This window comes from Eretmochelys imbricata, chromosome 3 (assembly GCF_965152235.1).
Source record: "Eretmochelys imbricata isolate rEreImb1 chromosome 3, rEreImb1.hap1, whole genome shotgun sequence".
NCBI classification, from domain to species: domain Eukaryota; kingdom Metazoa; phylum Chordata; order Testudines; family Cheloniidae; genus Eretmochelys; species Eretmochelys imbricata.
The window spans coordinates 148,932,529-148,960,041 of NC_135574.1; the positions used below are offsets into that span (position 1 = coordinate 148,932,529).

Below are 27,513 nucleotides of genomic sequence, written 5' to 3' on the forward strand. Positions count from 1 at the left end.
CAATTTCAGTTCTTTATTAGTTTCAGGATATCATTGGATAGTTCCCCTTCTCCCGCACAGAGCTTCCTTGTGCGTGTGGCTCACATGGCAGTAAATCTCTCCCAGCCATGGCACAGGATCACCCCTCTAGCAGCCATAACCTCCCCACAAGCTGGAGGGCCGGAGGAAAACTGGCTCCTTCTGTGACAATCCCCATGCATCCAGACTAGACGGCCAGAAGCAGAGAGTCAGCTGCCTCCTCCAGACAGTCCTTTGGGGCAGGATGGTCGGCCCGACTCTGCCCCCTATTCCTATGTTGACCCCCGGTGGCAGGAAGCCAGATATCCATGATTCACAGTGCTTGGCAGCAGCGTTCAGCAATGGGAGCTGCTAAGCCACTCAAGACGCAGGGCTCGTTGGAGGCTGAAACATGGTGCAGCAAAAGGACAGCTCTGTGGCAGCATCCCTGAGATGGGAGGCTGGGAGCTCTGCTGGCTCCAACTGACCCCACAAAACAAGGAATCTTCCTTACTTCAGAGTCTAGTCCGGGCAAACTCCAGTGCAGCAGTCAGGGCTCCCTGAAGGTCCTTGGTGTTCCCAGTACCCTTGGCTACAATGCCAGAGCCCCCTGCATTGCCTCCCATGTGAGTACAGACAGCCAGGGCCCAGTCCGCAGCAGAAAATGTGGGCAGGGCACTCTGGGGAGAGACATGAGGAGAGAGGTTAACCTGTCTGTGGGCCAGGAGGCACCCCAGCCTGGATGGGGAAAGAAGGGTCCAAGAGGGCACATAGGGCCCTTTCGCAGCACGCAGGCAGCCTTGGGTCCTTGCTCCCTGAGCTGGTAGGGACTGGCGGTACTGTGGAAGCTGAGCCCAACGGCCCAGCAGTTTGTGCTCTGCCCTGCCCCATGGCAGACGTGGGCCTCTTTCCTGACTCCTCCCTCTCCAGGCCAGCAGAGTCTGGAAGCTCCAGGGCCACACCAGACTCAGCCTGGGCAGATGGTGTCTCATCATTGACTCCTCCGGATGACTAAGCAGCAGCACTGACCGGCTGCAAGGGGCAATCCCATATAGTTCTTGCTGGACGGTGCGTGCTGCAGCCAAGGGCCTGTCTCCCAAACGGGGCAGAGGCGGTTACTGCCCACACTCTGGGCTACGAGCTCCCCCCACAACAGAACACAGAGAGGCCATTAACCGTTTGCAGGTAGAGATTCCCAGCTGCAGCACGAGCCTGCGTACCTTGGACACCTGACAGGCACAGAGCACCTCGCCGGATGCCTGGGGGCTGAGCAGCAACACTGAAGCCCCAGGAGACTTGTCACAAAGCTGGTTCACCACCTTCATCAGGATCTAGGAGAGGCATGGAGGGGAAGTGTCAGGAAGGGAGGGGAAGACTCCTGAGCAGATGACTAAGCCGATGAAATACTAGAGCAGGAGGTTACTGCACCGCCAGCGTGCTGGGCGGCAGAGCAGCTCAGCTTACTCTGCTCTCTGGCAATTCTGCCGCCTCACCCCCAAACTGCTCCAACCACTGCGACAGCTCCCTTGTGCCTCAATTCACCTGCCCCAGCCCTAGCCAGCTGTGTCAGCTCCATCGGGCTCCAGAGCCTAACCCTACTGACTTCCCCTGCGCTAGGGGAGAAGGCAACTGCATGGAGAGATCACACACACACACTCACTGAGAGCGAGTCGGCCGGGATGGTATCGATGATGACTGGCTGCTTGGAATGCCTCTCCAGCAGGCCTTGCGCCTTCTCTGCAGCCTGGAGGAGGAAACACACAGCACTATGGGAGACCACCGATGACATTGGGAGGATGGAGTGGACATCCAGCCCTGTCACAGGGGAAGGGAATGTGGTCATGGGGTGGGGAGCCGTCGAATGCCATGCAGGGGCCAGACTAAGATCTGCATACTGAAGTCCCCTATTTACCCACTGAACAGACTATGCAAGCCACCCCTGCTCACACGCCTCAGCCATGCCCTGGGGGGGCCCCCCAGGGGAGAGGGAAGTTCAGTCTGACGTCTCAGGTATGTTTTGCAGCAACCAAGTGGTTAGCACTAGTGTTCTGAAAAGACTCCAGTTCCCAGAACTAGTTGCAGAGAAGACTCATTGACCAACCACCATTCCTGGAGTGTCAAATACAATCAGATTAGCGAACAAAACACAGACTGCTGCTGAATGCTGCACGAGCAAGAGCAATAAGCATGGGGCTGGGAGGAAGTTCCAGTGTCTAGTCCGTGCTCTGCCACTGTAGCCTGGGGAAGTCATTTCGTAGTTCTGTCTCTCAGTGTCGCCGCCTGTAACACTGGGGATAATGTTTACCTGCCTCTCAGTGGGGCGTGGGGCGGGGGTTGTGAGAAAGCACTTACATGTTGTTTCCCCATCTTCGCAGTGCAGGGAGCTTGCCCCTGGTGAAAGGTTAGTTTCAACATTTAAACCAAAATGGATGACTTGCTGTGTAGGTTAGGTGAATCAGCAACTAAAAGTGCAACATGAACTTCTCCTACACAGCTGGAAATGGCCTCCCCTTCCCCTGCATTCCCAGGGATCTGATTTCTTGGAGTGGTCACTCTGATGAACAGAACAGCTGTGGTTCTTGTGTAGGGGAAGATCAAGCTGAGAGAATCTGCCCATTCAGTGGAGAACAATCTGGTGGCCTTCAGCAGGCTGAAAAGCTGCCAGAGATCTTGCTGCTGCGCCCTTACCTGACTGATTTCCAATTTTCTAATCGCTGTGTTTGCTGCTCTCTGCAGGACTTTGAGAATGGCCTGAAGTTCCCTTCTCTGCCACTGGGGTATCGCAGTGCTGCCCACCTCCTGAAAAACAAGCAGCTGCTTAAAAATATCCACCCACCCACCCACCCAACGGTGTGCCAAAGGGAAAACCTAAGTGGGTGCCAAGGAGGAAAGTGATTTAATGATCTCCAAAGCTAGACCAGCTTTCCCATCGCTGCCACCTCCTCCCACGTTCCCTGTGACAACAGGATTTCCTGCCATACACACACATACAGAGGGCTGAGACCTCTCCAACTCCTTTCATGTCAGCCACCAAACAGGTCATCAGGTGACAGCAGCTTTCTGCTGCTGCTGACCTGGGTGAGATTGGAACCCAGTGGTGGAGAGAGACATGCATTTCAAACGCCTGGTGGGATGCTTCTGCATAAGGAACGCAGTACTCACTTCAGTCAGGCGGCCCACCTCCTTGGAGAGGCTCTGCACCTCGGGAAGGGAAGAGCTTCCCTGTTTCACCCACGCAGAGAGCGAGTCCACTTCTTTAGCCAAGGACTGGCCTACTTCCCGGGCCTAGGAGAGCAACAGAAACAGCCCTTCAGGAGAGAGACACTCAGCAGGGATGGGAAGGAGCAGGGTAGGACATGGGTGAAATCGCAGGCGTCAACCCTTCAAAATTCCAAGAGGAAGATAGCTAGAAAGTGGGTGCTGTAAAGGTTTGTGCTCTGTCACCAAGTGGCTCTTGTTTGGGGTTTTATTAGTGATAAATAGGTGAGTGTCTGAAATATCGAGGGTCTGGAAGACGATCCTTGCCATAGATTTATAGCCGTTGATAAACAGGCCAGTTGTAGGGGACCAAGCCACCCACAGGACAGGCCCTTTAACAAACACTTCACAGCGTGTTTAAACGTTTGACAGTGACATTAGGGGCTCTGGCTGGAGAAGCTCTGAGCCCCATCATTTGGGCTGTTTTTCCACTAAAAGGTGCACTGTGGGGGTTGGAGACCTGTTAACTCTTCTAGCACACCCCCCTGGGAGCCAATATAGGATTGCATGGTGCATTTTCTACTTGCATTGCCTCGTCTAGTGTTAATCCCAAGTGGTAGGGCTCACAGATCTCTACTGGCAGAACTTTTTTTTTTCCTGATGACATCCTTTACTCTCCCAGCTTGGAGTATCCTCTCCCTGCGGTGCCTCCATCTAACACTCAGGAGGAATGAAACAGATTCCCGCAGGGATCTGTGCCCATCCTGAGCTGAGGAGGAAGCCACGGATTTTGCCCCTGGAGAGCAGTGGGTGTAACGGGAGGGCCGGCACAGAGCAGGGACAGTGCTTTGCCCAGCCTGGCTACGTTCCCTTGGCTTTGTGCCGCTCTTTGGCATCCACAGGCTGATTAACATGCACAGCCCTGATTGCAAGCCGCTCACCTTGGCACCAAACACAACAGCAACCTGCGGGTGAATGTGAACGACTGACATGAAGCTGCAGAGGCGGCTTCATGTCAGCGCTCCTAGCAAGCAGGGCAAGCACGCCTTGCAGCCTTCACTCCTTCACGGCAGGAGGAGGCTTGTTGAGAATGCATAGGGGAGAATCAGACAGCAACAGATCTGCTGGGGTGGGTAAAGGGTTGCAGTTTCACCAAGAAGAAACGTAATTTCCTGACGGCCGCACTCTCCTTGTATTGCTGCATGAGAGGAGACGGGAAGGGATGCCAAGTCCCTAACTTCCAGGTGCTCAAGCACATCGGGGCTTCTCACGCGCAGAGTAACTAGGTCAATTGCTCTGCACACGGACTCGCCAGCCAGGATCACTGCTGAGCAGGAGTCAAAGATCAAAGCTAAGAAGTAAAAATTGCTAGACTGAGACCAGAGCCCCATAAGCACAAGAGGTCAGCAGCTAAAAGCTACTGTGATATGAAATGAAACTAGGGCAGAGAGGATCAATTCATTAGACTCCTATCTGAGACCTGGGTTTAAATCCCACCTGTGAAGAGAGGTTAAAGGTTTCCTGCTATTCAGTGCTGAATTATCACCTCAGAAGTGGTATTGCCGACCAGGAGTGAGGGGCATGGGCAGAGCCATGTGTGGGGAGCCCAGGACTGGAAATAAAGGGGGCTACAGATCACTGGTGAAGTGCAATGGCAGAGCTGTGTGCATGTTGGGGGTGGGAGGAACAAGACTGGGAGGTAAGAGGTTGCTGCAGGCCAGGCCCGAGGGGCATCAGCAAAGCTGGGGAGGGGGGTTGGGAGGAGCATACAGCAGTCCCCAGTTTCAGTGCCATCAAACCAGGGAAATCTCAGCCTCCCTTGTCTCACCTGCTTGGCTTGCTCCCCAGTCACTGCAATGATGCGACTGATCCCTTTAACCAGCTGATGCTCGGAGGTGATGGTCAGATCCTGCACAGCTCCTGTCTGCAATAAGTGCCTGTGAGGTGGGCGGAGGGGAAATATCAGCATGTGCCCATTGTCTAGATTCAGTCTCAGCTTTCCAACAGGGAGCCAGGTTTTGCTTTCAGCTTCCTCTGTCTTGATCAACATAGCCTCCCCCTACAGTCTAGGTACAGACTGTTTAGAGACCCTCAGTCAAGCCCTGCCTTTGGATCTGGATGGGACGACAAGCCAGGAGTACGTGCCGTGCTCCCACAAAGCTCTCTTCTGACCCTAGAGAAGAGCACTTACGTCCCACAGCACAGCTCCACAGAAGTCTGCATCGCAGCCTGAGAGTTGGGGGTCAGTACACTTTCTACGGGGACACCTACCGATACCACCCTCACCGGATCTGGATACACCTGAGAGGAGAAAGATCAGCTGCAAACAAACAAGAGGATTCATGCGGTGTCACAGAACCAGTCAGTGCCTCAGGTCACAGCCGCTGCACCCCCCACCCAGAGACAGCAGATCCAGCGGCAGACAGCAGCACTGCTCCTCCCACAAGCTGACACATAGAGGGTTTGCTGTTCAGAAAGAACAATTGAGAGAGCAGATTAGTGGGACCACACTGCAGCTCCATACCCACCTCCCTGTAGCATGCAGCCTCCACATCACCAGACCTGAGGCTGCCTGGGCACCCCCAGGAACATACCTTCATTCACCCCTCTCTAGCGCACACTTCCCTTTCCATCCTCTAGATGGAGATTCCCCGGTTGGGGACTCCATCATTGTATGTCTCTTATGACCCTCATAACCCTTGTTGGAAGCTGCCCTCTGCTGAGGCTTCTGGGCTTATTACATGCCCTTCTACTGTACCTCATCCATGGTCCGGAGTCCCTGAATGCCACCTGCCAGTGCCAGGGGGGCTTCTGCCATATAGACAATTTCATTCTGGTCAACCACTTCCTGAATCACACTTTCTACTTCCTGCAGCTGCTGCGTGGTCACAGGGGCCTGGGAGAGGAGATTATCCACCATCAGGAAACATCCCCTGAGGGGCACAGTATCACGTGTCACAAAGGAGGAAGTGAGCTGTAGCTCACAAAAGCTTATGCTCAAATAAATTGGTTAGTCTCTAAGGTGCCACAAGTACTCCTTTTCTTTTTGCGAATACAGACTAACACGGCTGTTACTCTGAAAGGAGGAAGTGGTGTTAGAGAAGGAAGGCTCAGTGCCAGGACTCCTGGGTTCTATTCCCAGTTCCCTGTCAGATCTTGAATAAAATGCTTCCTCTCTGTGCCTGGTTTTCCCCACGTGTAAATGGGGGTCACGATCATCATGACCCTTCCCTCCCCACTGCCCCACTCCGTGAAACAGGCCAGGATCAATCCAACAATGTTAGTAAAGTCCTTCAAGTGAGAGACTACCCACATGCTAAGGATAAACTCACTGAGTTTCCTCATCTGCCCCCGACAGCCTGAGTAACCCATTTGTACACCTCCCCCTTTCCTGAGAAAGGACCCCCTCGGAGCACTAAGGTATTGACACCATGTAACCCCCTAAAGCATGCCCCAGCAGATACTATAATCAAGTCAGCAAGCCTAAGTCTGTGAGATCCCATCACTATCACCCCAGGACCCCCCTGCCAATCCTCTGTACCTCCAAACCCACCCACCCTTTCCCCCACAGAGGTCACCCTGGGCCCTAGTCAGAGCAGGGCTCAGGTTACTTCAGGAGATTCGTTTAAGCACATAGTTTCCTCTAGCCAGCCAAAGCCTGGCTTGACTCATATGGGACAATCCCATCACAAGAGAATGTGAAGCACAGCTAAAGCACAGCCCTAGGAGACACTCAGCAATGGCTGAAACAGATGAAGGGCTCGAGTGTTTAGTTCTCATGGCAACAGGCAGGAGAGGGGAATCGAGAGGGTGGTTTATAAAGACAAGGGATGTTCCCCTGATCCTCAGGGACCAGCAGGGACCCTTCCAGAGTGGGGTGCTTTGGGATCCCCATCACCTGCGTACTGAAGTCGAATCGCAGCTGATCAGCAGTCACGTGGGACCCTCGCTGTTCTGTCTGATCTCCTAGGACATGGCGGAGTGCAAAGCTCAGCAGATGAGTGGCGGTGTGGTTCACCATGCAGGCCAGCCGCTGAACCTGAAACCACAGACACGCCGCAGGTCAAGCAGGAGGACCTCACAATTCTACTAGTGAGAGGGGAGGAGAGCGTGTCAGTATATCCTAAGTGTGACAGAGTCCATGTGGGGACCCTGCACCCATATAGGGGCTAGGAGAGGACAGGGGGAAGAGAAGCATTAGTGTGTGCGCAAATGGGGTATTTCACACACACTAGGTAGATGCGACAGTCCAAGCACCCTCCTCATGATCTGACTCCAGTTGACTCCTCCCATTCGTCTGATCAGTGCTGTGCGGACACCAGTGCTAGGCTAGATTCTGCAGGACAGGGTCCCATCCCCCTTTAGGGGATGGCAGACAGGACCCATAGGGAGCACCCCTCCACACACCATTACATGAGGAGAAATGTCCTAACCCAAAACCTCAGGAGGATGGGAGACAGACAAAAGCCCCTTTGAGCGGCAGCTCTTTGCTCTCAGTTGCTAAGTGCCACACACCGCCCCCTAGCAGCAAGGCCAAGAAAGTGTTAAGAGCTGTAAGTCCTTACCTCATCCACAAAGAGTTGCACTCGGTCCCCAGCCTGCAGGGTCTCGGGGGCTGTGACCTCATGGATCACGTAGCCACCGGACAGCTGAACCGACTCCACCGGGAAGAGCACATCCTCCAAGCAGAGAGAGAGAGGAGTGGTTAGCACAGACGCTCAACTCCTTGGCCGCACAGTGATTTTAGGGGAGTTCAATGGCTTGTGAAAGGTGGCTGCCTGACTTCCCTGGAGACTGGAATCCCCCGTCTATCCCCAGAATGGGTACAGGATAGGAAGAGGCAGGGCAAGTGTCCTGAAAACACCATCCCATCCTCACCACCAGCATGCTTCAGCCCTGCCCAGGAGTTCCCTCTCTACGGCCCTATGGTTCCACGTGTCGCTGCTGAGGCTGCCAGGAAGCGGGGAGCCAATGCCAGCTGTGAGCCTGATGTTCTGAGACATGGCCACTTGTCCCTTAGGAACTGGACTGAAGCCACTAGCTCACTTCATACACAGGGATGGCTTTCAGATCATTGGGCTGGATAAAGGGTAGGACATACAGTAATTCATGTTACTCAATAGCACCCCCTTTGGCTTATGAAGGAGTAGCACTGATGAGTTCTGTAGAGCAGAGACCCCCACACTGTGGGGCATGTCCCGGAACATTCAGGGTGGGGGAGAGGGGTGTGGCAGGGCCCAGGTCAGCCCCCACGGGTGGTAGGGATGGAGTGTCATCCAGCCCCACTCTGCTCCCAGTTCTACTCCAGCCCTGTTCCCGGCCCCTGGCCACAGCTCCGTTCCTGGCCCTAGCCCCCTTACCCGTCTGAACGTGGCTCCAGGGGGCCGGACAGGGCTAAGGGGGAGGTGCAACCCTGAAAAGTTTGGGGACCACTGCTGTAGAGGAATCCCAGCTAGTTTTCCTGGGATGGAAGGGTAGCATCTATGACATGGGGGTGATTCTCAAGGCTGAGGGGATAGGAAAAGGAGCTATGCCACTGCATGGCTGAATCTAAGGTACTGTATCCAGCCCAACTCCATATGAATACAGTAGATTCTGCTTTTGCATTACAATTCCCCAAAGAGGCTTCAGTTTCCTTCCCTTTGAACTCCTTTATAAGGCCGAAGCAACATGCTTTGGAGGTGGTGGTGGTGGACAATTCTCCCCAGTGCCTTTGGGAGGGAGAGAAGGGAATGGGAGAGAGTGAGCCTCAGGCTGGGCACCACAAAAAGGTCTCTAGGGCAGGCCATGCAGAAGTTGCTCAGTCCAAGGACCTTTTGATGACTGATCAACTTCTCCATGTTCCTGGCCCAGCTGAGATAGAAGGGAGCGTGTTGGAAGGAAAGGTCTACAGTCACCCCCAGCACTTTGTGCTACAAACAGGGGAATGGAATGACAAGGGCTAGAGAGATAGCCAGATGAGCCTGTCAGCTCCCCGAAATGATCTCTGCTCTGAGTCACTGGGCTTTTCCCAGACCCCAAGCACTGCCCAGAGCTAGTGCTCAGCTCAGCACACAGCTGGGAGAAGAGGAAGAGCCTGAAGATGACAAGCCTGAGGACTCCAGCCAGCAGCCTAGTACAGCGGAGAGGGATCACAGCTTCAGGAAGGTCATGCCTGACCTGACAGTAATTCCAGTCGCAGGCAGCAGACAGGCTCACCTGTTGTCCCAGACGCACCAGGTAGCCCCGATCATGTGCCTGCCCTCCCTGTTCTGCATAGAAGCTGGTCCTGTCCAGGAGGACTCCGCAGCGCTGGCCTGCCCCAACCTCCTTCTGAAGGGACTGATCTTTGTACAGCATCAAGACGGTGGCCTGGCACGGGCTAAATGCTGCAAAGGATAAGCACAAGGTCAGCAACGTGCATTAGCCTCCCACTTCTCTGCCTTCCCTTGGAAGCACAGGGGGTTTTGACTGGCTCACCAGGTCACCCCAGAGCCCTTCCACCCCACACAGAGTGCAGAGTCTGTGCAAGAGGAGGAAGCCTCAGTTAATCTCAGAACCCTGGCAGCATTCACGGTATTTTAAAACCAGGCACTTCACTCTGTGGGAAGAGAGCTGGAGCCGAGACACTGACAAAAAGGAAGGAAAGATTTGTGATTATTTTGTAACAAAACCTAGCACTTTACAGCTTTCACTCTGCTGCCTCCCGAGACCACATGGGATTTCACAGCCACAGAGGGGACAGAGCTTGGAATCTCCTGCTCCAAAAGCCCAAATCTGTTAACAGGCAATGAGCCCCCAAGGGGCCAGCCCTAAGCACGCTTTGATTAAGTGCCAGCTTGGTCACCATTCTGCTTTAATTAAGATAGCTGCTTCGGTACTGAATGCAAACTCCAGGCACAAAACGCAAGAAATTCACAGCTAGCCCTCCTGCAGCTGCAGGACATGTATATTTTTCCTGTGCATTATGCAGATGGTGTTAATACACCTAATAGGCCATTAACATCATATGTAATGTGGGAACCCCCACGGAATTTCCTGGCCTGTCCATCTGCAATCTCAACTGCATTGACAACTCCTTTCCATCCCTCAATCTAGTGTCGTGCATTGGGTGGTTATCTTATTTAAGTAGTACAGGCCTGTTTGGCTATGGGATCACACTGTGCACTCCTCCCCCAAATTACGAGTCTAGGATGCTCCCTGGATGCCGAGCGTCTATGGCCCACAAGAGGGTGCGGTTTGAAGTGACTGCAAAACAACAATCACATGTAGCTGGCCAGGGGGCAGAGGGACGAGGTTAAAATGGACTGGACAAACTGCACCTTGCACCAGCTGAGATAGAGCACTCAGTCACCAATGCTAGGTTAGCCAAGGTTACTTCGTCTCCAACGATAGACCCTGGGTTATGTGGAGTCCCGGCTAGGCAGCAGCAACAAATTCCATCATCACTAACTCACACTCATGTGAGACTCTGGCAGTGTCAATCCACTGAATGCAAACACTAACTAGGCTTCAAAACCATTTCCAAGAGGTGTGCACACTCGATTCAGCTTCATCCTTTTTGAAGTACCAGAAAAAAAACTATGCTCAGAAAAATTACACACTTCAGGTAGTGAGAGTGAGGGAGTGAGAAGTGAGCACCACAGGGGAAATGTTCGCAGACGTAAAAAGAGCTGCCGCAGTGGGGCAAGCTGACTTGCAGGGATGAAGAGCGAGGCCCCAATGTTCCTCAGCAGCTGAGATGTTGGCAAAGGGTCAGGGGCAGATATTAAGGAAGGGAAAGTTTCTGGAGGGGAGTCTCCAACTTCTTCACCGTACAGGCCCCATATTAACAGGGGGAATGTCTCAGGTGCAACCTCTCCCACTCATGGGTGTATGGAGCACCTACTCTGTGTGGCACCTACGGCAATCACGGTCACCGAAAAGCCACAGGAAGAGGGCATTGGGAGGTTTCTAGCTTCTTTATCAGTGAGGTAGCAGCTGGAAATAAGGAGCCAGCACCATGTGACTGGCTAAGCACTCTAGGGGCCACCAGCAGGCTGAGCACATTTGGGTCCACATTAGGAGAAAGCTCCAGTCTGTCAGCGGAAGTGGCTGAGAGATAGACAGGCAGCTCTTCACACCAGCGAACCAGAGACATTAAGGCTCATCTCACCGCCGAGGTGACTCAAGTGATCTACTTGAGAGCGACTTCTCTCGCGTTGGCCTAGCTGGAGTGAGAGCAGCCACATTGCAACACAACACTGGAGCTGCTGTGTGCTCACCGGCACTGCACTCATTGAGTGCATGAGGAGCGCAGCGCCACTTAGCGTCTGGCATGAAGACCTGGTCCGTGCTTCAAAATTAGATCGACCTAGGAGTTGCTCAGGGTTGGGGAAATCGTTGTGCCATAGTTAGACTGACCTAACCCTGGGTGCAGACGCAGCTAGGTTGGTGGAAGAATTCTTCTGTCGACTTAACTGCCATCTCTCAAAGGAGTGGAGTAACTGCATCGATGGGAAAACCCCTCCTGTCGACGTAGGAAGGGTCTACGCTACAGAGCTAGAGCAGCACAGCTGCAGCGCCGTAGTTTCATGCCTCTAGCGGTTGTAGCGTAGACATCACCTAAGACTGCTGAACTGCTTGGTAAATTCTCTCTCAGTGTGGGAGAACTTGTTGGTCTTTTCTGGGCACGCAGGGGGAATTGTGGGAAGGCACTGGAGGACTAGCAGCACCTGAGTGGAGCTAGCTTGCGTCCACACCATGCGGTGGTTGCGTTAGTGGCTGATGAATTGTTCTCATTGGAGCTTTAGTCTCTACCCCCTTATGCGCCAGCCAACTCGAGTGAAAAGCACCACCACAGCTCCAGTTAGGGGGGTGTGTGGGGACAGGACTCAAGCGAGGGACAACTGAGGGACTGGAGTTAATTCTGACAAAACCCTCTGACAAACCACCTGAACTGGCAAAGGACGCTTATTAACGGAGACATGGGCTCAGCAAATGGGCAGGGTCGGGATGAGGTGCACTCCTAACACAGCCAGGGTCAGTCTCATGATGATCACATGCATCCGATGAAGTGAGCTATAGCTCACGAAAGCTTATGCTCAAATAAATTGGTTAGTCTCTAAGGTGCCACAAGTACTCCTGTTCTTTTTGCGGATACAGACTAACACGGCTGTTACTCTGAAACCTCTCATGATGATGTGTCTCATTAACCAAGCCCCAAACTGGGACAGGGCTGCAGCTCAGATTCGTGCCCAGGGATTCTCAGCAGGAGCCTGAGAACTACTGTCCAACTTATGACCAGCAACAGCTCAGCTTCACATTCCTTCAATAGGGCCAAGGCTTCCACAACTGTATTAAACTATGTGTAAAGTAGCAGGGGCATCTAGTGGCCAGCTGCTGTAATGGCAGGTACTGAGGTTCTTAGGGTGAACACTATTCCTCCTATTCTGCCACAAATGTAAAAAACCAGAGGTTTAAGGAAAGAACCTACCCATCTGAACCCTTAACAGCATGGACCTCCCTAGCTACGGTATGTTTACCATGCCTAGCACCCACACATCCCAGTACTCACTCCTGCAGACAGGCTAACTGCCAGCACACTGAACCCCCATCTCCAATGGACACCACATCTAATACAATTCATCTACACCACCGGGTAACAGCATTCTTTAACTCCCAGCTCAGCAACCATCACAGAACCTTATTGCGAGCATGTGTTCAGTGGACATGCATATGACCTGCTTCCTGCTCTTGGCCATAGGCTGAAGAGGGAGATAATACACGAGTTTACATTCTGTACAGAGCACTCTCCAATATGCCTGAGATCATAATTCCCCTTGTAGGTGTGGTGGTTAGCTGGTTAGATCCACCCCTAAGAGGTTCCCAGGCTATGAATTGGACACTACCTCCCCCCACCCCCCGCAGGCTCTTTGGGCCATGCCTCAGCTCATACCATATCTCCCGTCTTGCCCGAGTGTGTAGGCGTATTTCGGCGAGTCATCAGTAGCAGGCACACCGTCCCTCTGCAGCTGAGCCAGCGAATGCACATCCAATCGCACACCGGAGCCCTCCAGCTGTTCTGCCTGCTGGGTCTGAGCTTTCCGCTATACAAGAGTGAAGACAAAGTTTGATTTGGGGGCACCCTAGGAGCACCTGCTCAATAAGGTTAGGTTTCAGAGTAGCAGCCGTGTTAGTCTGTATTCGCAAAAAGAAAAGGAGGACTTGTGGCACCTTAGAGACTAACCGATTTATTTGAGCATAAGCTTTCCTGAGCTACAGCTCACTTCATTGGATGAAGTGAGCTGTAGCTCAGGAAAGCTTATGCTCAAATAAATTGGTTAGTCTCTAAGGTGCCACAAGTCCTCCTTTTCTTTTTCCATAAGGTTAGTGACTGTGGCCTTTGACTTTGTGGCAGTAGATCATCCCTGTAACACAGTCAAATCTGTGCTGCCTCAGGAAGCAATTAATCCCAGGCTGCTACTACACCTGGGGCCCACACCAGACACTCAGCACTGCTGCACTACCCTGCACCATCCCCCAGGGGAGTCACAAGCAGCAGCTAACGTATGCTTTCCCTGCATACCGTAGTGCTGCATACACACCCCTGCGGCTGAAAGCCTTGATTTATCCACAGCATGGGAGGTGGGGGTCGCAATACAAACCGCACCCCAATCCCTCCATGCTGCCCCATCAGTGGGCCACTTTCCTGCCCTGGATAAACTCCACCTCTGGTACTGAGGGGTGTTAATTCTTCACGACCCATTCAATGCTTGCCCTCTCTGCTGACCTCAGTGCAGCTGTGATGATGGCTTTTGTAATGTGTCCACTAGAAACTGGCTTGAAAAAGTCACCAGCCAAATAGCTGTCAGAGGGTTTACAGTGTTCAGTCACTACTGACCCAAGCTGGATTCATAAGAACGGCCATACTGTCCCAGACCAATGGTCCATCTAGGCCAGTATCTTGTCTTCCGAAAGAGGCCATTGCCACATGCTTCAAAAGGAATGAATAGAACAGGACAATCAAATGATCCATCCCCCATTGTCCAGTCCCAGAATCTGGCCATCAGAGGCCTAGGGACACCCAGAGCATGGAGTTGTGTGCCTGACCATCTTGGCTAAGAGCCATTGATGAACCTATCCTGCATGGACTTATCCAATTCTCTTTTGAATCCAGTTAGTTTTGGAATCCAAAACACCCCCTGGCAATGAGTTCCACAGGTTGACTGTGGTTTGTGTGAAGTACTTCCTTTTGCTTGTTTTAAAACTGCTGCCTGTTAATTTCATTGGATGACCCCTGCTTCTTGTGTTATGTGAAGGGGTAATTAACACTTCCCTATTCACTTTCTCCACACCAGTCATGATTTTATAGACCTCTATCATGTCTGTCCTTAGTCATCTCTTTTCTAAGATGAATCGTCCTAGTCTTTTTAATCTCTCCTCATATGGAAGCTTTTCCACCCCCTTAATAATTTTTCGTTGTCCTCCTCTCTACCCTTTTTATTTCTAATGTATCCTTTTTGAGATGGGGTGACCAGAACTGCACGCAGTATTCAAGATGTGGGCATACCGTGGATTTATATAAAGGCAATATGATATTTCCTGTCTTATTATCTATCCCTTTCCTAATGATTCCCAACATTGTTAGCTTTTTTGACTGATGCTGCACATTGAATGGATGTTTTCAGAGAACTATCCACAATGACTCCAAGATCTCTTTCTTGAGTGCTAACAGCTAATTTAGACCCCATCATTTTGTACGTATAGTTGGGATTATGTTTTCCAATGTGCATTACTTAGCACTTATCAACATTAAATTTCGTCTCCATTTTGTTGCCCAGTCACCCAGTTAGAGATCCCTTTGTAACTCTTCACAGTCTGCTTTCGACTTAACTATCTTGAGTAATTTCATATGATCTGCAAGCTTTGCCACCTTGCTGTTTACCCCTGTTTCCAGATTATTTATGAGTATGTTTAACAGCACTAGTCCAAGTGAAGATCCCTGGGGGACACTGCTCCATACCCCTGAGCTAGAGGAGAAAGGCATTTCATGATTTTGATGGAATACAGAGGTGATGGGGAGCACCTTCGGTGGATTTAAAGTACACATGGGAACCCTGACCAGAAAGAATAGGACATTAGCCACAGTGATAGAGGCTTGCATTGGAGGCAGGGTTTTGTATCCTACCTTAGCATCTTCCTGGGCTAGCTGGTCCAAAGCTGCCCAGTCCATTTGGATCCCCTTTTCTTCAATCATCAAGCCAATCAAATCTAGGGGGAATCCCAAGTTTCCATAGAGAGACCAGGCCACCTCCCCTGCAGAGAGACAAGAATGAGAACACAAACTTTAGGTGGCCACGGAGAGAACACACAGCAGAGTCATGGAGGGAATCTCTTGCTTTTTCTGGGGGTAGGGTGTGGGGGTGCCTTCACATCCCTAATGAGATCCTCAGGATCCCCCCCAATCTGTGCAGCCAACAAGGACTGGCTGCCCATTACATCCCGTCAGCAGTGCTCTAAAATCACAGGGATTCCAGCCCTCAGCTCCCTTGGGACTGTGAGCACAGATGTTTCCATATAGGTTTGAAAGCGTTTGCTCCCATGAGCAAGACAACGTGGTGCATCTTGCCTCTGTCTCATTAGGTACATTCAAGAGCTCAACAGAGCATGTGCACGTAGGAAGGTCTCAGCACAGTGGCAGGGTGTTCCAAACACAGGTAGAATGAGCCGTATCAGCACACAGTCCTGCAAGCTCCTGAGTCATACAAGGGTGTCAGCTGGAACTCTCCCATTGCCTTACGCTACCAGGTACTGAATCACAGATTAGTGAGCAGATGGGGAGAAGTTGGTTCAAATCTGCTCACGCAGGAAAGGGTTAAGCCACACTCTCCCTATCACACCCAAACATGCTCCTCCATGCAGGTACTGTGCTAGTTTTTCTACTTTTGTATTTGTTCAGAGCCGGTCACTGCAGCACCTACGAACCAAAGGAGCCCCTTTAGCAGTGACAAGTGCCTGTTTGCTCTGGTGAGCAAAGCATTGAGGTAGTCATCTCAGAAGTGTTTGGGAGATGGGGAGTGCCAGTGATGGGGCAGCAGCACCTACTCGGCAGTACCGGCTCAGAGCATGGGGCTGGTGCTGTATTACCCCATGGCAGGGCAGCAGGTAGGCAGGCATCCATTGTAGCTTTGATTTGGAAGTTGGCAGGAACTGATTCTTTGTCTGGGGCAGAAGGGAAGGAGGGGTCATTCAGTGTGCACTTGTAGCCTAATACTGCCTAGCGTTCAGCACAAAGACAGGAACACCAGGCCACCAGCTGTGGGGAGGGTGCCTGCTTCCAAGGCTCTCTCCCCCTTAGCCCAAAGGGCCCAACACAGCCCAGCCCTCTCCTGAGACACCCTGGCAACAAGGGTCCAAGTCACCCTTAACCACTGGCAGATGCCAGCTGCTGCTCCTCCCCCAGGCTGCCCTCCCCTTCCCAGTGGAAATCAAGGAGGGACTCACCTGGGAAGAGCTTGGAGGGACCCATCTGCTGCAGAGTCCTGTCAATGATACGCCGCCCCCGCAGGAGGGAGGAGAGAAATGCAGCCTCGTTGTCATGGATAACGTTCATAATCTGCAGGAAGAGGAGGAGGAGATTCAGCCACCTTCCCTGTGGGCGAGCGCCACCACTCAGCTCAGCCCAGCCACCAGAACTCAGCCCTCCACATGGCTGGGGACGGGAAAAGTGGGTGCCAAAGGAGGGCCCCTGCATTTGCTATCACTGTGCACCTCCTATACCTCAGCTGTGGCTCATGACTTGCTACAAGGAAATAGTTACCTGAGGCAGCTGCCTGTTGAGAGAAACCACATTTGCAACCCAATGAAAATTCTGCATGAGGTGCCCAGGGCTAGAACAGCAGGGCACGCTGCTGGTCAGGATTGAGGGGCATCAGCAGAGCTGGGCAGGGAGGAAGCTTGTAAAACAGCTGCCCTCAGGATTCCCAAGCGTCTAGTTCCCTCTTTAGCTACATAAATAATGACCACAGGAGGAGCAAAGGGTACCTGTGCTGGGCGGGGTACCTGTGCTGGGAGGGGAACCAGGCTCATGGGCACATGGCCCAACTAAGGCCTGGGCTTTACCTTAGTTCTGTAGTCACAGGGGCTGCCCTGCTTCATTGGGCACCAACCAGCCAATCTTGGCACAGGAGAGATCCCTTCAAGATCCACAGTCAGCGTCCATAGGGGAGTCCACAACATGCCCCTGCTAGTTCCCAACTCTGCATGCAGTACCTTTGTCCATTCTCTGTATATCTGTGCCCTGTCCCCTCCCTCCGAGAACGTGGCTATGCTGGGAGTAGGGCAAACTCATCCGTCCACATCCCAAAGAGGTGAATCCCCCGCCCCTACTCCACTTTGATAGCATGCTAGGGGCTGCTATGCAGCACTTCCAAGAACTCAGGGATAACTAAAGAGGGGGCTTATGGGAGCCCCCAGATGCAGGCTGGTAATGATTCCCATGACAGGTTACTGCTGCTCTCCAGCAGATTCCATGCTGCTCACCTGGTCTGTATTCTTCCTCAGCTCCGGATAGGCGTCTCCCTGCAGAGCAAATTTCACTGAGCATCAGGAAATAGCTGTGTGCAGTGTCAGTACAACAACCACTCCTCCCTACCTGGGGACACGGGCCAGTCTGAGCCCCAATAATGCCTTTGCACAGGTCTTGCCCCAGAGGGCCCCATCTCAGGGATGGGTCTCAGCTAGCCAGATGCCTCTGCATGTCTATTGCACCTTCATCTGAGACTCTCAGAGCACTCTGCAAGTATTAAAGAAGCTTCTCTCCTTCCTGTAAGGTAAGTGCTATCCCCCCATCTTAGAGAGGAGGAAACTGAGGCACAGAGCGAGGCAGTGACCTGCTCAAGTGCAGACTCTGTCAATAGCAGAGCCAGGAATAGAACCATGTGTTCCACCTCCAAATCCCCTGATCTAACCACTTCACACTTTGCATCCCAGACAGGAGGAGGAGAAGGGGGGGCACTTACCTTACAGGGTTGGCTGGGGCTGTCTCTGACCCCCCTCAGCCCTGCCCCTTCTGCCCTAGACCCAGCCCCTTCTGGACGCCAGAGCTGGCCCCAACGTACCAGTAAGTCACTCGACTTACTTTCACCCCTGATTCCACCTCTCCTCCCATTCGCTGTTGCATGACGTCTCTGTGGCAACTCTAGCAAACGCTTATGTGCAAATGTAACATTAGGAAAATATTCAATGTATTTTTAGTTTCTTTTTGTAGGATTTAGCAGGAAGAAACAAAAGGGAGGAGAGCCAGCACCATATGACCCGTCAGCTCTCCAGAGACCACTTTGGGAACCACCACACTAGTCTCTATACTGGCAGCCCATCTCTCTTCTTTCACACTCACGCACCATGCTTGTGCTGAATGTATTGTTTATCACAACGAGCCCTGAACCTATAGAAATAAGAAGGCCGAGTGTCATTGGGATAAACAGCTCACAGAGTCAGAGATCCGCACTGGATATAGTCTTCTCTTGCCAGTGCTTGCTCCAGAAACTGCTCCCGTGCTCAGCTGAGAAACATCTGGCTGTATGAGACACTGGCTGATAAGCAAATCTCCCTCCACACAAGAAGAGCCCTTCATACTTACCAGAACTTCCACCACGGCAGGAACCAAGCTGGCCAGGAACCCTGGCGGAGCGTGGAGAACTTCAGAGCAAAACCGGACAGCCCTGCGCAGGATGCGGCGTAGCACCAGCCTGCGGACAGGGGCGGATTCCTAAGAGAGCCATTTGAGTATTCCCAACTAGCCCCCCTTTCCCAGCCCAGCTCCCCCCATGACCCACTCACAAGCCAGCTCCCTCCTCTCTACCCATTGCCTTACACAAATCAGCTCGCCCTTTCTGCCCAGATCCCTGCACACACAAACCAACTCCCCACCCTGCCCACGTCTCCCCACACGGACAAACCAGCTCTGCCTTCTCCACCCATATTCCCACACACAGAGCCAAAAGCCAGCTCCCCCTCGCCCTGCCCACACCAGCTTCCCCCACCTCACACTTATCCCATCTGATCCCCAAAGGGCCAACCCTGCATAACCATACCGGTTTCTCCATGCCCCTCCTGTCCTGTATACCCTATATTCTCTCTCACCTCCACTCAACTACACTCAACTCACCCATTCCCCCTCCAGCCAGGGCATCCACCCTACTGTTGCTTGTACTCTCCCTCTCTTCACAGCCAAGCAGCCCCTCCCCTCATTATCACACATCCTTACTCAGCCCCGGACATGCCGGGGTACACGCCGTCGGCAATGCACACGGACAGGGTGCGCACATGATCTGCCACCACGCGGTAGGCCATGTTCACAGACCCGACATCGGCCTCCCCCACCAGGCCCTGGTACCCAGGTCCCCCGCAGCCCTGTGGAGGGGTGGGGACAGAAATGGAGACGTTTTAGTCAAGGCACCCAGCTCTGAATGGCACAGCTACTCCAAAAGGCATTTGGCCATAAACTCTGCGTAATGTTGCTCTGGGGGGGTGTTCTCAGGGCTGAATCTGACCCCTGGGAGGTTCTCTCTTCTAATGCCAGGCATGTGTCTAATCCCCTCCCCACACTCATGCCAGTCTGCCCTGCATGCCATGTCTCATCTGGCACATGAGAGACCAGGGCTCATGTATGTCAGAGTCATCGTCAAACCCAGGCTCTGGCCACTTGGGGCAATTAAAATCTCAGGCCACTTGTAACATGGGTTATCAACTCTGGTGTCCTGGTTAAATTCCAACCTGGGAAATTCTCATCCGTCTCCCTAAAATGCCACTCTTCTTCGAACTGGACACACATCCTGTCTTAAGCTGTTGTGCAGCATTGCTGTGTATTGTTTGACAGCTGCTATGGCCCACCCCAGAGGGAGCTGCACTTCAATGCTCAGCGAGTAACCTCTACAGACCCAGAGTGGGAAGTACTTTAGGCTCAGCTGTGACCCCCTGGTGGCTGATCATCACCTTGTGGATGGCATCCAGGATGGGGGTGAAGAGGTCTGTGTCGTAGTTGGAGCGCTTGTTCTGCAGAACCGTCACCAGCCTTTCTAGGCCCATCCCCGTGTCCACGTGGTGCTGGGGCAATGGACGCAGACTCCCATCAGCCTCTCTGGCAACACACCAGCCCCCACCCAAAACACAAGCCAGAGAAGCAGAAGTTAGTCTGAGGCCAAGTGCTGATCCATCTTGGTGGGGTGGGGAGGGGATACAGACTGGGGATGGAAGCAGCAGGGCAGCGTGCAGGAAGGGGCACAGAGGTGACTTAACAGGTGCAGCTACACAGCAAAAGGGGGCAACCCCAGGGACATGACTGACAGGAGCAGCAGCAGGGCAGCGTGGTCTGTGAGGCAAGGCAGAGCAGGGGAAAAGGGGACACCAGTCAGGACAGAGGAGAGCAGTGGGGAGATAGAGAAAGGCTCCTCCTTGCCCTGTGTGCTGCCATCTGCTAGTGAAGAGCAGGGAGTCCTCAAACATAAATGTCTTTAGTGAGGTGCAAGTCTCATACTATTGAAATGAGCCTCTTGGGCAGCTCCCAGCAGCCCAGTACCTGCTGTACTGCATGAAGACCAGGTTCCAGATCTCCACCACATCAGGGCTGTCCTGGTTCACCAGGGCTGCCGCGTGCCTGCCGCCACCCACGTGGTCATAGTGGATCTCGGTGCAGGGGCCGCAAGGGCCCGTCTCACCCATCTCCCAGAAGTTTTCCCTCAGTGGGAAAGGAAGCACGTGACTGGGAGGCACCCTGAAAAGGAAAGCAGCAGAGTTGACCGGGCTGGGGTAGCAGATTGTTCCCTTCAGAGTAGATGAACCACAGGCTACCATGGGTCAGGGAGTTTGGGGGAACTCCCTCTCTGACTGTATTGCCACCTCACCTTCCAAACTCTATAGGGTTAACTTGCTTCTGCTCAGAGGGGGCTGAATTAGCCTCCCCACCATTTTCTCCTAAATTAATTACATTCTGTTCCAACAATGGCCACTGAGCAGGAACAAACTGAGTCACAGCACGTGGCACCTTGCTCACTGCTGAACTTGGCCAACAGACTCAGTTTGGCGCAAGCTGATGTGGGAGATGTTTCCTCTTCCACTGGGTCAACCAACCAGTTTCCTTCACTGGAGCAAACTCCAATAGAGTCAAGATCTGAAAGGGTACTGAACAGGGCGAGAGAGAGGTATGGGACCAAAGAACATGTGCTGCTGCCTTGTACAAGCTACTGCACACACCAGCCCTTTCAACCAACAAGCTTCCTCTCTGCCCTGGAGTAGGGTGGATTGATTTAAGTCAAAATGATTTAAATCATCAATTTTCATCAGCAAGTAGAAAGCCTTGATTTCAACTTAAATCATCCATTTTAATTTTGTTTTGCATTTGTACTTTTAAAGGTATTTTCCTAAAGAAAGGCTGATTCTCATTGTTGGTAACCTTTAAAACATGTTGATCTGCAACTTAATATGGCCTTTACGCTAAATTCAGTGCTTCTTTTGGATAACCTGGAGGATTTTTCTTATGCACAGATATTTAACCAATTATATATCTTAATGTATGTATATTCAGATTCTTAATTTAAAAATTTCTTTATTATTGTAGATGATGCCTGTTGCATTTTTGTATATACAATATGAAAATTATTTTTTTTATTTGTGTCAAGCTCAATTTGGATGGAAATTCAAATTAAATTATTAATGCACAAAAACAGCATTTTTTTTTAATTAAAAAACAAATGTGCTGGATACTTTTTTCCTTATGTATCAAAAAGGATATCAAAACAGGTTTTTCATTTAAAACTAACTGATTTACTAAACAAAGGGAATATTATCTGTAGTTAGTGAATTGAACTGATTGTTTTAGGTCACTATGTCCTTCAGGATTTTAGAACTAGTAGAGCTCATCCTCTCATACCTAGTTTTAAGTCATATACTGGAAGAGGAAAACAAGCTTTCCTGCTTTTTCAACTCCCAGCTGAAAGTTAAGAAATCAGTGTATTAGTAATTGAACTGAACTACTTGAATAAACTGAAATGAAGAAAATATTCTCTCTGCACTTGCAGAAGAGGCTACTGCTGTCAAAAGTTACGGACTTCAGCAATGGGGGGTGGGGAAGAGAGTTTGGCACTGTAGCCGTGCGGAGGGGGGAGGCTTCTGACCCTCGGGCGCACTAGGGCTCAGGGCTTTAGATCTGAGGGGAACACTGGGGCTTCAGCCCTGCGGGGTGTGCTGGGGCTCCGGGCTTTAGCTACAGGGGGAGAGCTGGGGATGAGATTGGTGCTCCCCTCATAGCTAAAGCCCTGAGCTCTGGCGCCCCCCACGGGCCTGAAGCCAGGAAAGGAGCAACAGGGCTGAAGCCCTGAGCCCCGGTGCTCCCTGCAGGGCTGAAGCCCTGAGCCCCACTCCTTGCCCGCAGCCCTGACCTCCCCTTGCCCTGCAGTGCCAACCCGGGGGGACCCAAAGCAGCCCCTGCACATGGCAGTAAAATATTTGCTTTTGTGTGCGTGCCTCCACTGCTGCCTGATTACTTCCAGTTCCAGATGGTGTCCTGTTGACCAGTAAGTCTGTAACTCTGGTGTTCATACCTTTGAGGTTCTACTGTAACATCAACTGTAGTGGTGGAATTGCACGGACATCTTTACTAAGTACAGGACTGAGACCACTGGTCTCATTTCACACAGGCCAGACAGTAACCATTTTGACTAACCCAGAGCTGCATTTCAAGTGGCAATCTAGGGATAAAACATTTCAGGGCTGTCGGGCCACTATTGAATTCATAACAATCCAACTGAACTGGACTCAAATAAGACAGAGTCAAAGAACTGATGTATTCTTTTCGCTTCCACACCTGTATCCTAACAGCTAAAGAGCAGGTGAGTGAACTTGCATCTCCCATCTCTGCCCATGACACTCCTGTCCCGCTTCTCTCACACACTTACCCTAGGCTAAGCCATATGTCCCTGCTCTCTTCATCTGGGCTCAGACCCAGTGAGGCGTCTCCTCCGAAATAGGTGATGTACAGGTGGTCTTTTGGGATCTCATAGATCTGTGTTAGGAGCTCCCATGCCATGCCACATGCTTCCTCCTGAATGGAGTGAGGGAAAACAAAGGAGAGCACAGCTATTCAGCAGCACCCAGGTGAGAGACTCCAACTTGAGCATTAGGAGTAGAAAGAAAGGGAATCATATACTCAAGAAGCTAGTCTTAGCTGCACTCTCCCTTTGCCATTCTATAGTGTATCACAGAGTGTTAAGGGGCTATGACACCAAGGCAGGCTTTCAGTTATCTAAGTAAGGCAAGTTTTGACCTTCCTACTGGTGAACTGAGTATCCCAGGATGGCCTGTCCAATAGGCGGAGCACTATGAGTGGTACCCTCTTGCAATGGGTAAGTCTTGATGAGTAAGTGGACAAGGGGAACATTAGCACTAACTGTCACGGTGATGTATGAAGTGTGGATGTCTGTTCCCCAGGAATTAGGCTGCAACCTCTACCCCAATTTGGGTCACATACTCCACAGACCACCCTCATGAACATGCAGTTCTTAGCTCAAGTCATCTGAAGCTGGCACCATTTTCTTTGGGTAATTCCTAGAGCAGCGATTCTCAAACTTCATTGCACCATGATTCCCTTCTGACAACAAAAATTACTACACAATCCCAGGAAGGGGGACCGAAGACCGAGCCCCGCCGCCAAAGCTGAAGCCCAAAGGCTTCTGCCCTAGGCAGTGGGGCTTGGGCTTCAGACTTGCTGAGGCCCATGACCAACACCAGCCTTGGTGACCCCATTCAAATGGGGTCTCGAGACACAGTTTGAGAACCCTGTTCTAGAGGTAAGCATCCAATTCAGGGTTCCCTTCGGAGATGCATAAACAACCAGGGGGGTCAGCAAACCTTTTCCTAATATGGATCATATTTTAAACCAGAGATTACTTCATGGAAGCCTTCCCTCCCATTTGGTGTCACCCATCCCTATCCCCTGCCACCTCATTTGCCATCACATACTATTTTTATGACAACTACACAAACTGCCACTTTCATGTAAGAATTAGCTAAACATTTAACGGATTGGTAGTTTCTTTTAGTGCAGGGATCTCAAATTCAAGTTACCAGGAGGGCCACATCAAGACTAACACATTGGCCCAAGGGCCACATCACTGACACTGCTCCCTGCCACTGCCCCTGCACCCACACCACCCCTTCTGAGGCTCCACCCCCATTCCAACCCCTTCCCCAAAGTCCCCACCTCAACCCCATCTCCAAATCCCCGCCACTGCCCTGCCTTCTCCCCTGAGCACGTGGCTCCCTACTCCCTCCTGGAAACCGCTAAGTGCCACCAAACAGCTGTTTGGTGCTGGGAAGCGCCTGGAGGTAGGTACAGGAGCAGGGATGAGGCACGCAGGGGGAGGGGGAGGGGAGCTTGGTAGCCTCAGGAAATAACTGGGGGGGCGGGTGCGGGGAGCTTGGCGGACCGCAGCAAATAGTGCCATGGGCAGCGTGTTTGAGAGCCCTGTTTTAGTGTGATTTTGCAGCTGGAAAATCAGCCAGCCCCTCCAGACCAGCAAATTCTCCACAGAATGCCAGCATGTGATCTGCTGACTATGGTTAGAACCCTCTGGTTTAAATCATGGAACTTGCAGCAAAAAAATTCCAAGCTTATCAGAGCAGCTGAGAGAACATGCCTGGTACAATTATTTTTACAGTGCCACAGGGTGCACTTGACACTTTACAGCAAGACCTGATCCCTGCCCTAAGGAGCTCATGCGCTAGCATCTCACTTTGAAGTAATCCCCAAAAGACCAGTTCCCCAGCATCTCAAAGAAGGTGTGGTGGTAAACATCTCGGCCAACATCATCCAAATCATTGTGCTTCCCGCCAGCGCGCACGCATTTCTGGCTGTTCACCACACGCCGGTACTGTGCCAGCTCACTTCGGGGATGTGCTGTGCCCAGGAAAATGGGCTTGAACTAAAAGGGAACACAAAGAAAATCACGCCATTTTCATACACTGCCCAGCAGAATGGGCCCCTGACTGGGGCCTCTGAGACTACTATGCTATAATTATTAAATAATAACAGTAACGAGAAAAGCTTGTCACAGGATTTACTGCCTTGAAGTATTTAGGGCATGGTTGGAACAAATTCAGGCAATATGCTGTTTTGACAAAACATTTCACAAAGACGTATTTGTTTCCGTGAAATATGTCAGATAGGCTTGAGAGACGCTCTTTGGCCGTGTGGTTAGTGCACTAGCCTAGAAGGTAGGAAACCCAGGATCAAGTCCCTGATTCAGACAGCAGAGCTTTTCATCCCAAATCAAGGCAGACCAGAACTTGAACCTGAGTCTCCCACAGGCCCCCCACCTTCTCCTGCCCAACACAATTCCATGTTTGTGGAAAACATTCCAAAGGTTTCATTTTCAGTCCAACTTCAAAAGGAGTTGTGAAGGACAACTGTCAACTCTAATGGGAGTCTAAGCACTGCATATTGCATCGGTCCCCATGACAGACAAACATAAAGGTTGGAAGGATGGCCGATTGATCAGGGCACTGATCTGGGACCCAAGAAACCTGGATTCAATTCTCAGCTCAGACACAGACTTCGTGTGAGACCCTGAGCAAACCACTTAATCTGGCAGACACAGACAGCACTTTCCTGCCTCACAGCGGTGTTCCCAGCAATGAGAGCGAGGCACCTAGATGCTATGTTGCTAAGGGCCAGACAGATTGCTATTTTTTTCTGACAGAGAGATGCCATGGGGTGAGCTACACGCACAGTGGATCCATGGGTGCTGCCCAGAGGACCTGCTGCAGCCCTTTGCCCCGATGCAGTACGCCACCCTCACAGCTAAGGATGGATCTAAAGAAGTGGGTTTTTTACCCACGAAAGCTTATGCCCAAATAAATCTGTTAGCCTTTAAAGTGCCACCGGCCTCCTCCTTGTTTTTGTGGATACAGACTAACACAGCTACCCCTCTGATAGCGAAGGATGGGTAACTACACCAGCGTTTGAAAGATTTACCAGACACTGGCTGGCCCCAGAACTCAACAGCCAGGTTCTGGGGAGGGATCGGAGGGCACCAGGGGCTACAGCTCCGGGGCTGCTGAGAGCTCCCCTGGCAGCGACGATGCGGTTGCGAGGTGACCGCGGCTCTGGCCAGTGCCAGGCAGCCCCGAGGCTCGGCTGCCAGGAGCTTGGGCACGGCCCAGCCGCTACAGCTGGGGGCCCAGGGCGGGGGCTGCGTCGGCCCCGGGAGCCGCCTGTCTGCAGGCTCAGGCAGCGCCGCCGCGGGGCTCGCCCCCACCTGGTTCATGCCCGCGTTGACGAAGAGGAGCCCGGGGTCCCCGCGGGGCCGCACCGGGGCCGAGGGCACCAGGCGGTGTTTGTGCTGCTCCTGGAAAAAGCGGAGAAAGGCTTGGCGGACCTGCCCGGCCGGGGGGCAGGCGGCGGTGGAGCGAGCCCGGCGCAGGCGGCAGCGCCAACCCGGGGGGCCCCGGAGCAGCCCCCGCACATGGCCTCCCGCGGCCATCTTAACTGTGGGCGGAACTCCTGAAAGCCGGACCCGGCTTCGCTTCGTCAGAGGGAAACCACTCAACGAGAGAGGCGGCAGCAAGAGAGAAATCCCTGCCGCAGGGGCTGGTGGGATCGGGGAGTCGCACGGGGGTCTGCAGAGCTCAACCTCCCAGCATGCTCTGCGCCCCTTACAGGTCCGCCTGAAGCGGCCTCCGAGCACGTGGCACTGGCACCGAGGCACCCGGCTGCTCGGTGGGGTGGGGGTGAGCGGAGCTCGGCCTGGTCCACTTTCTGCAGAGCTCGGTGCTCCGGTCCCCTGCACCAGCTGCTGGCCAAGTAGCAGCGTGGAGCTTGGTGGCAGGGGCGGAGTCTTACTGGTAAACCCTACTTGTCCATTTCCTTTTTGTCTTCAGTGACAGTTCCCCTTAGGCTTGCCAACTGTGTAATCACACAAACCCAAACACCTTTGCCCCGCCCCTTTTCTGAGGCCCCGCCCACTCACTCCGTTCCCTCTCCCTCAGTCACTCGTTCGCTCTCCCCCCCTCAGTCTCTTTCACTGGGCTGGGACAGGGGGTTGGGATGTCCCAGGTCTGGGGTGGGGCCGAGGGGTATGGAGTGTGGGAGGGGGCTCTTGGCTGAGCCTAGGGCAGGGGGTTGAGGTGCAGGAGGGGTGGGGGTGCAAGGTGTACTGGAGGGGGCTCAGGGCTGGTGCAGGGTGCAAGCTGTGGGAGTTTGGGTGTGAGAGGGTGCTCAGTACTGAGGCAGGGGGTTGGGGTGTGGGAGGGGGTGAGGGGTGCAGGAGGGGGCTTCAGGCTGGGGTAGGGGTGCAGAAGGAG

The 27,513-nt window shown here is 52.5% G+C and overlaps 1 protein-coding gene across 3 annotated transcripts; it reads right to left on the reverse strand.

Moving 5' to 3' along the window:
- AARS2 (alanyl-tRNA synthetase 2, mitochondrial) lies at positions 1–26,693 on the reverse strand. 3 transcript variants are annotated; one of them, XM_077813597.1, is made up of 22 exons: positions 26,469–26,693; positions 24,945–25,133; positions 23,109–23,254; positions 20,735–20,929; positions 20,152–20,296; positions 19,424–19,569; positions 18,797–18,905; positions 17,698–17,736; positions 16,660–16,771; positions 15,344–15,471; positions 13,112–13,262; positions 9,394–9,563; positions 7,761–7,874; positions 7,094–7,234; positions 5,954–6,091; positions 5,387–5,496; positions 5,024–5,132; positions 3,160–3,282; positions 2,686–2,796; positions 1,658–1,741; positions 1,218–1,328; positions 1–677 (listed from the first exon to the last, which is right to left on the reverse strand). In XM_077813597.1, exons 1-22 carry the CDS (start codon positions 26,691–26,693, stop codon positions 513–515), a joined length of 2,961 nt encoding a protein of 986 aa, XP_077669723.1. In that variant the 3' UTR covers positions 1–512. The 3 variants fall into 3 exon arrangements, with proteins under 3 accessions (XP_077669723.1, XP_077669724.1, XP_077669725.1); XM_077813598.1 differs by lacking the exon at positions 5,954–6,091; XM_077813599.1 differs by lacking the exons at positions 23,109–23,254; positions 26,469–26,693 and having other exon boundaries at positions 24,945–25,046.
- Between the last annotated feature and the right edge of the window lie 820 nt (positions 26,694–27,513).

Excerpts from the sequence above, each read along its gene's own strand:
- AARS2 (XM_077813597.1), bottom strand. The coding sequence starts at position 26,693 with ATGGCCGCGGGAGGCCATGTGCGGGGGCTGCTCCGGGGCCCCCCGGGT. Across the intron at positions 25,134-26,468 it reads TCAACGCGGGCATGAACCAG|TTCAAGCCCATTTTCCTGGG; the intron begins GTGGGGGCGAGC and ends GTTCCCTTTTAG. Across the intron at positions 3,283-5,023 it reads CTGGGGAGCAAGCCAAGCAG|GCCCGGGAAGTAGGCCAGTC; the intron begins GTGAGACAAGGG and ends TTGCTCTCCTAG.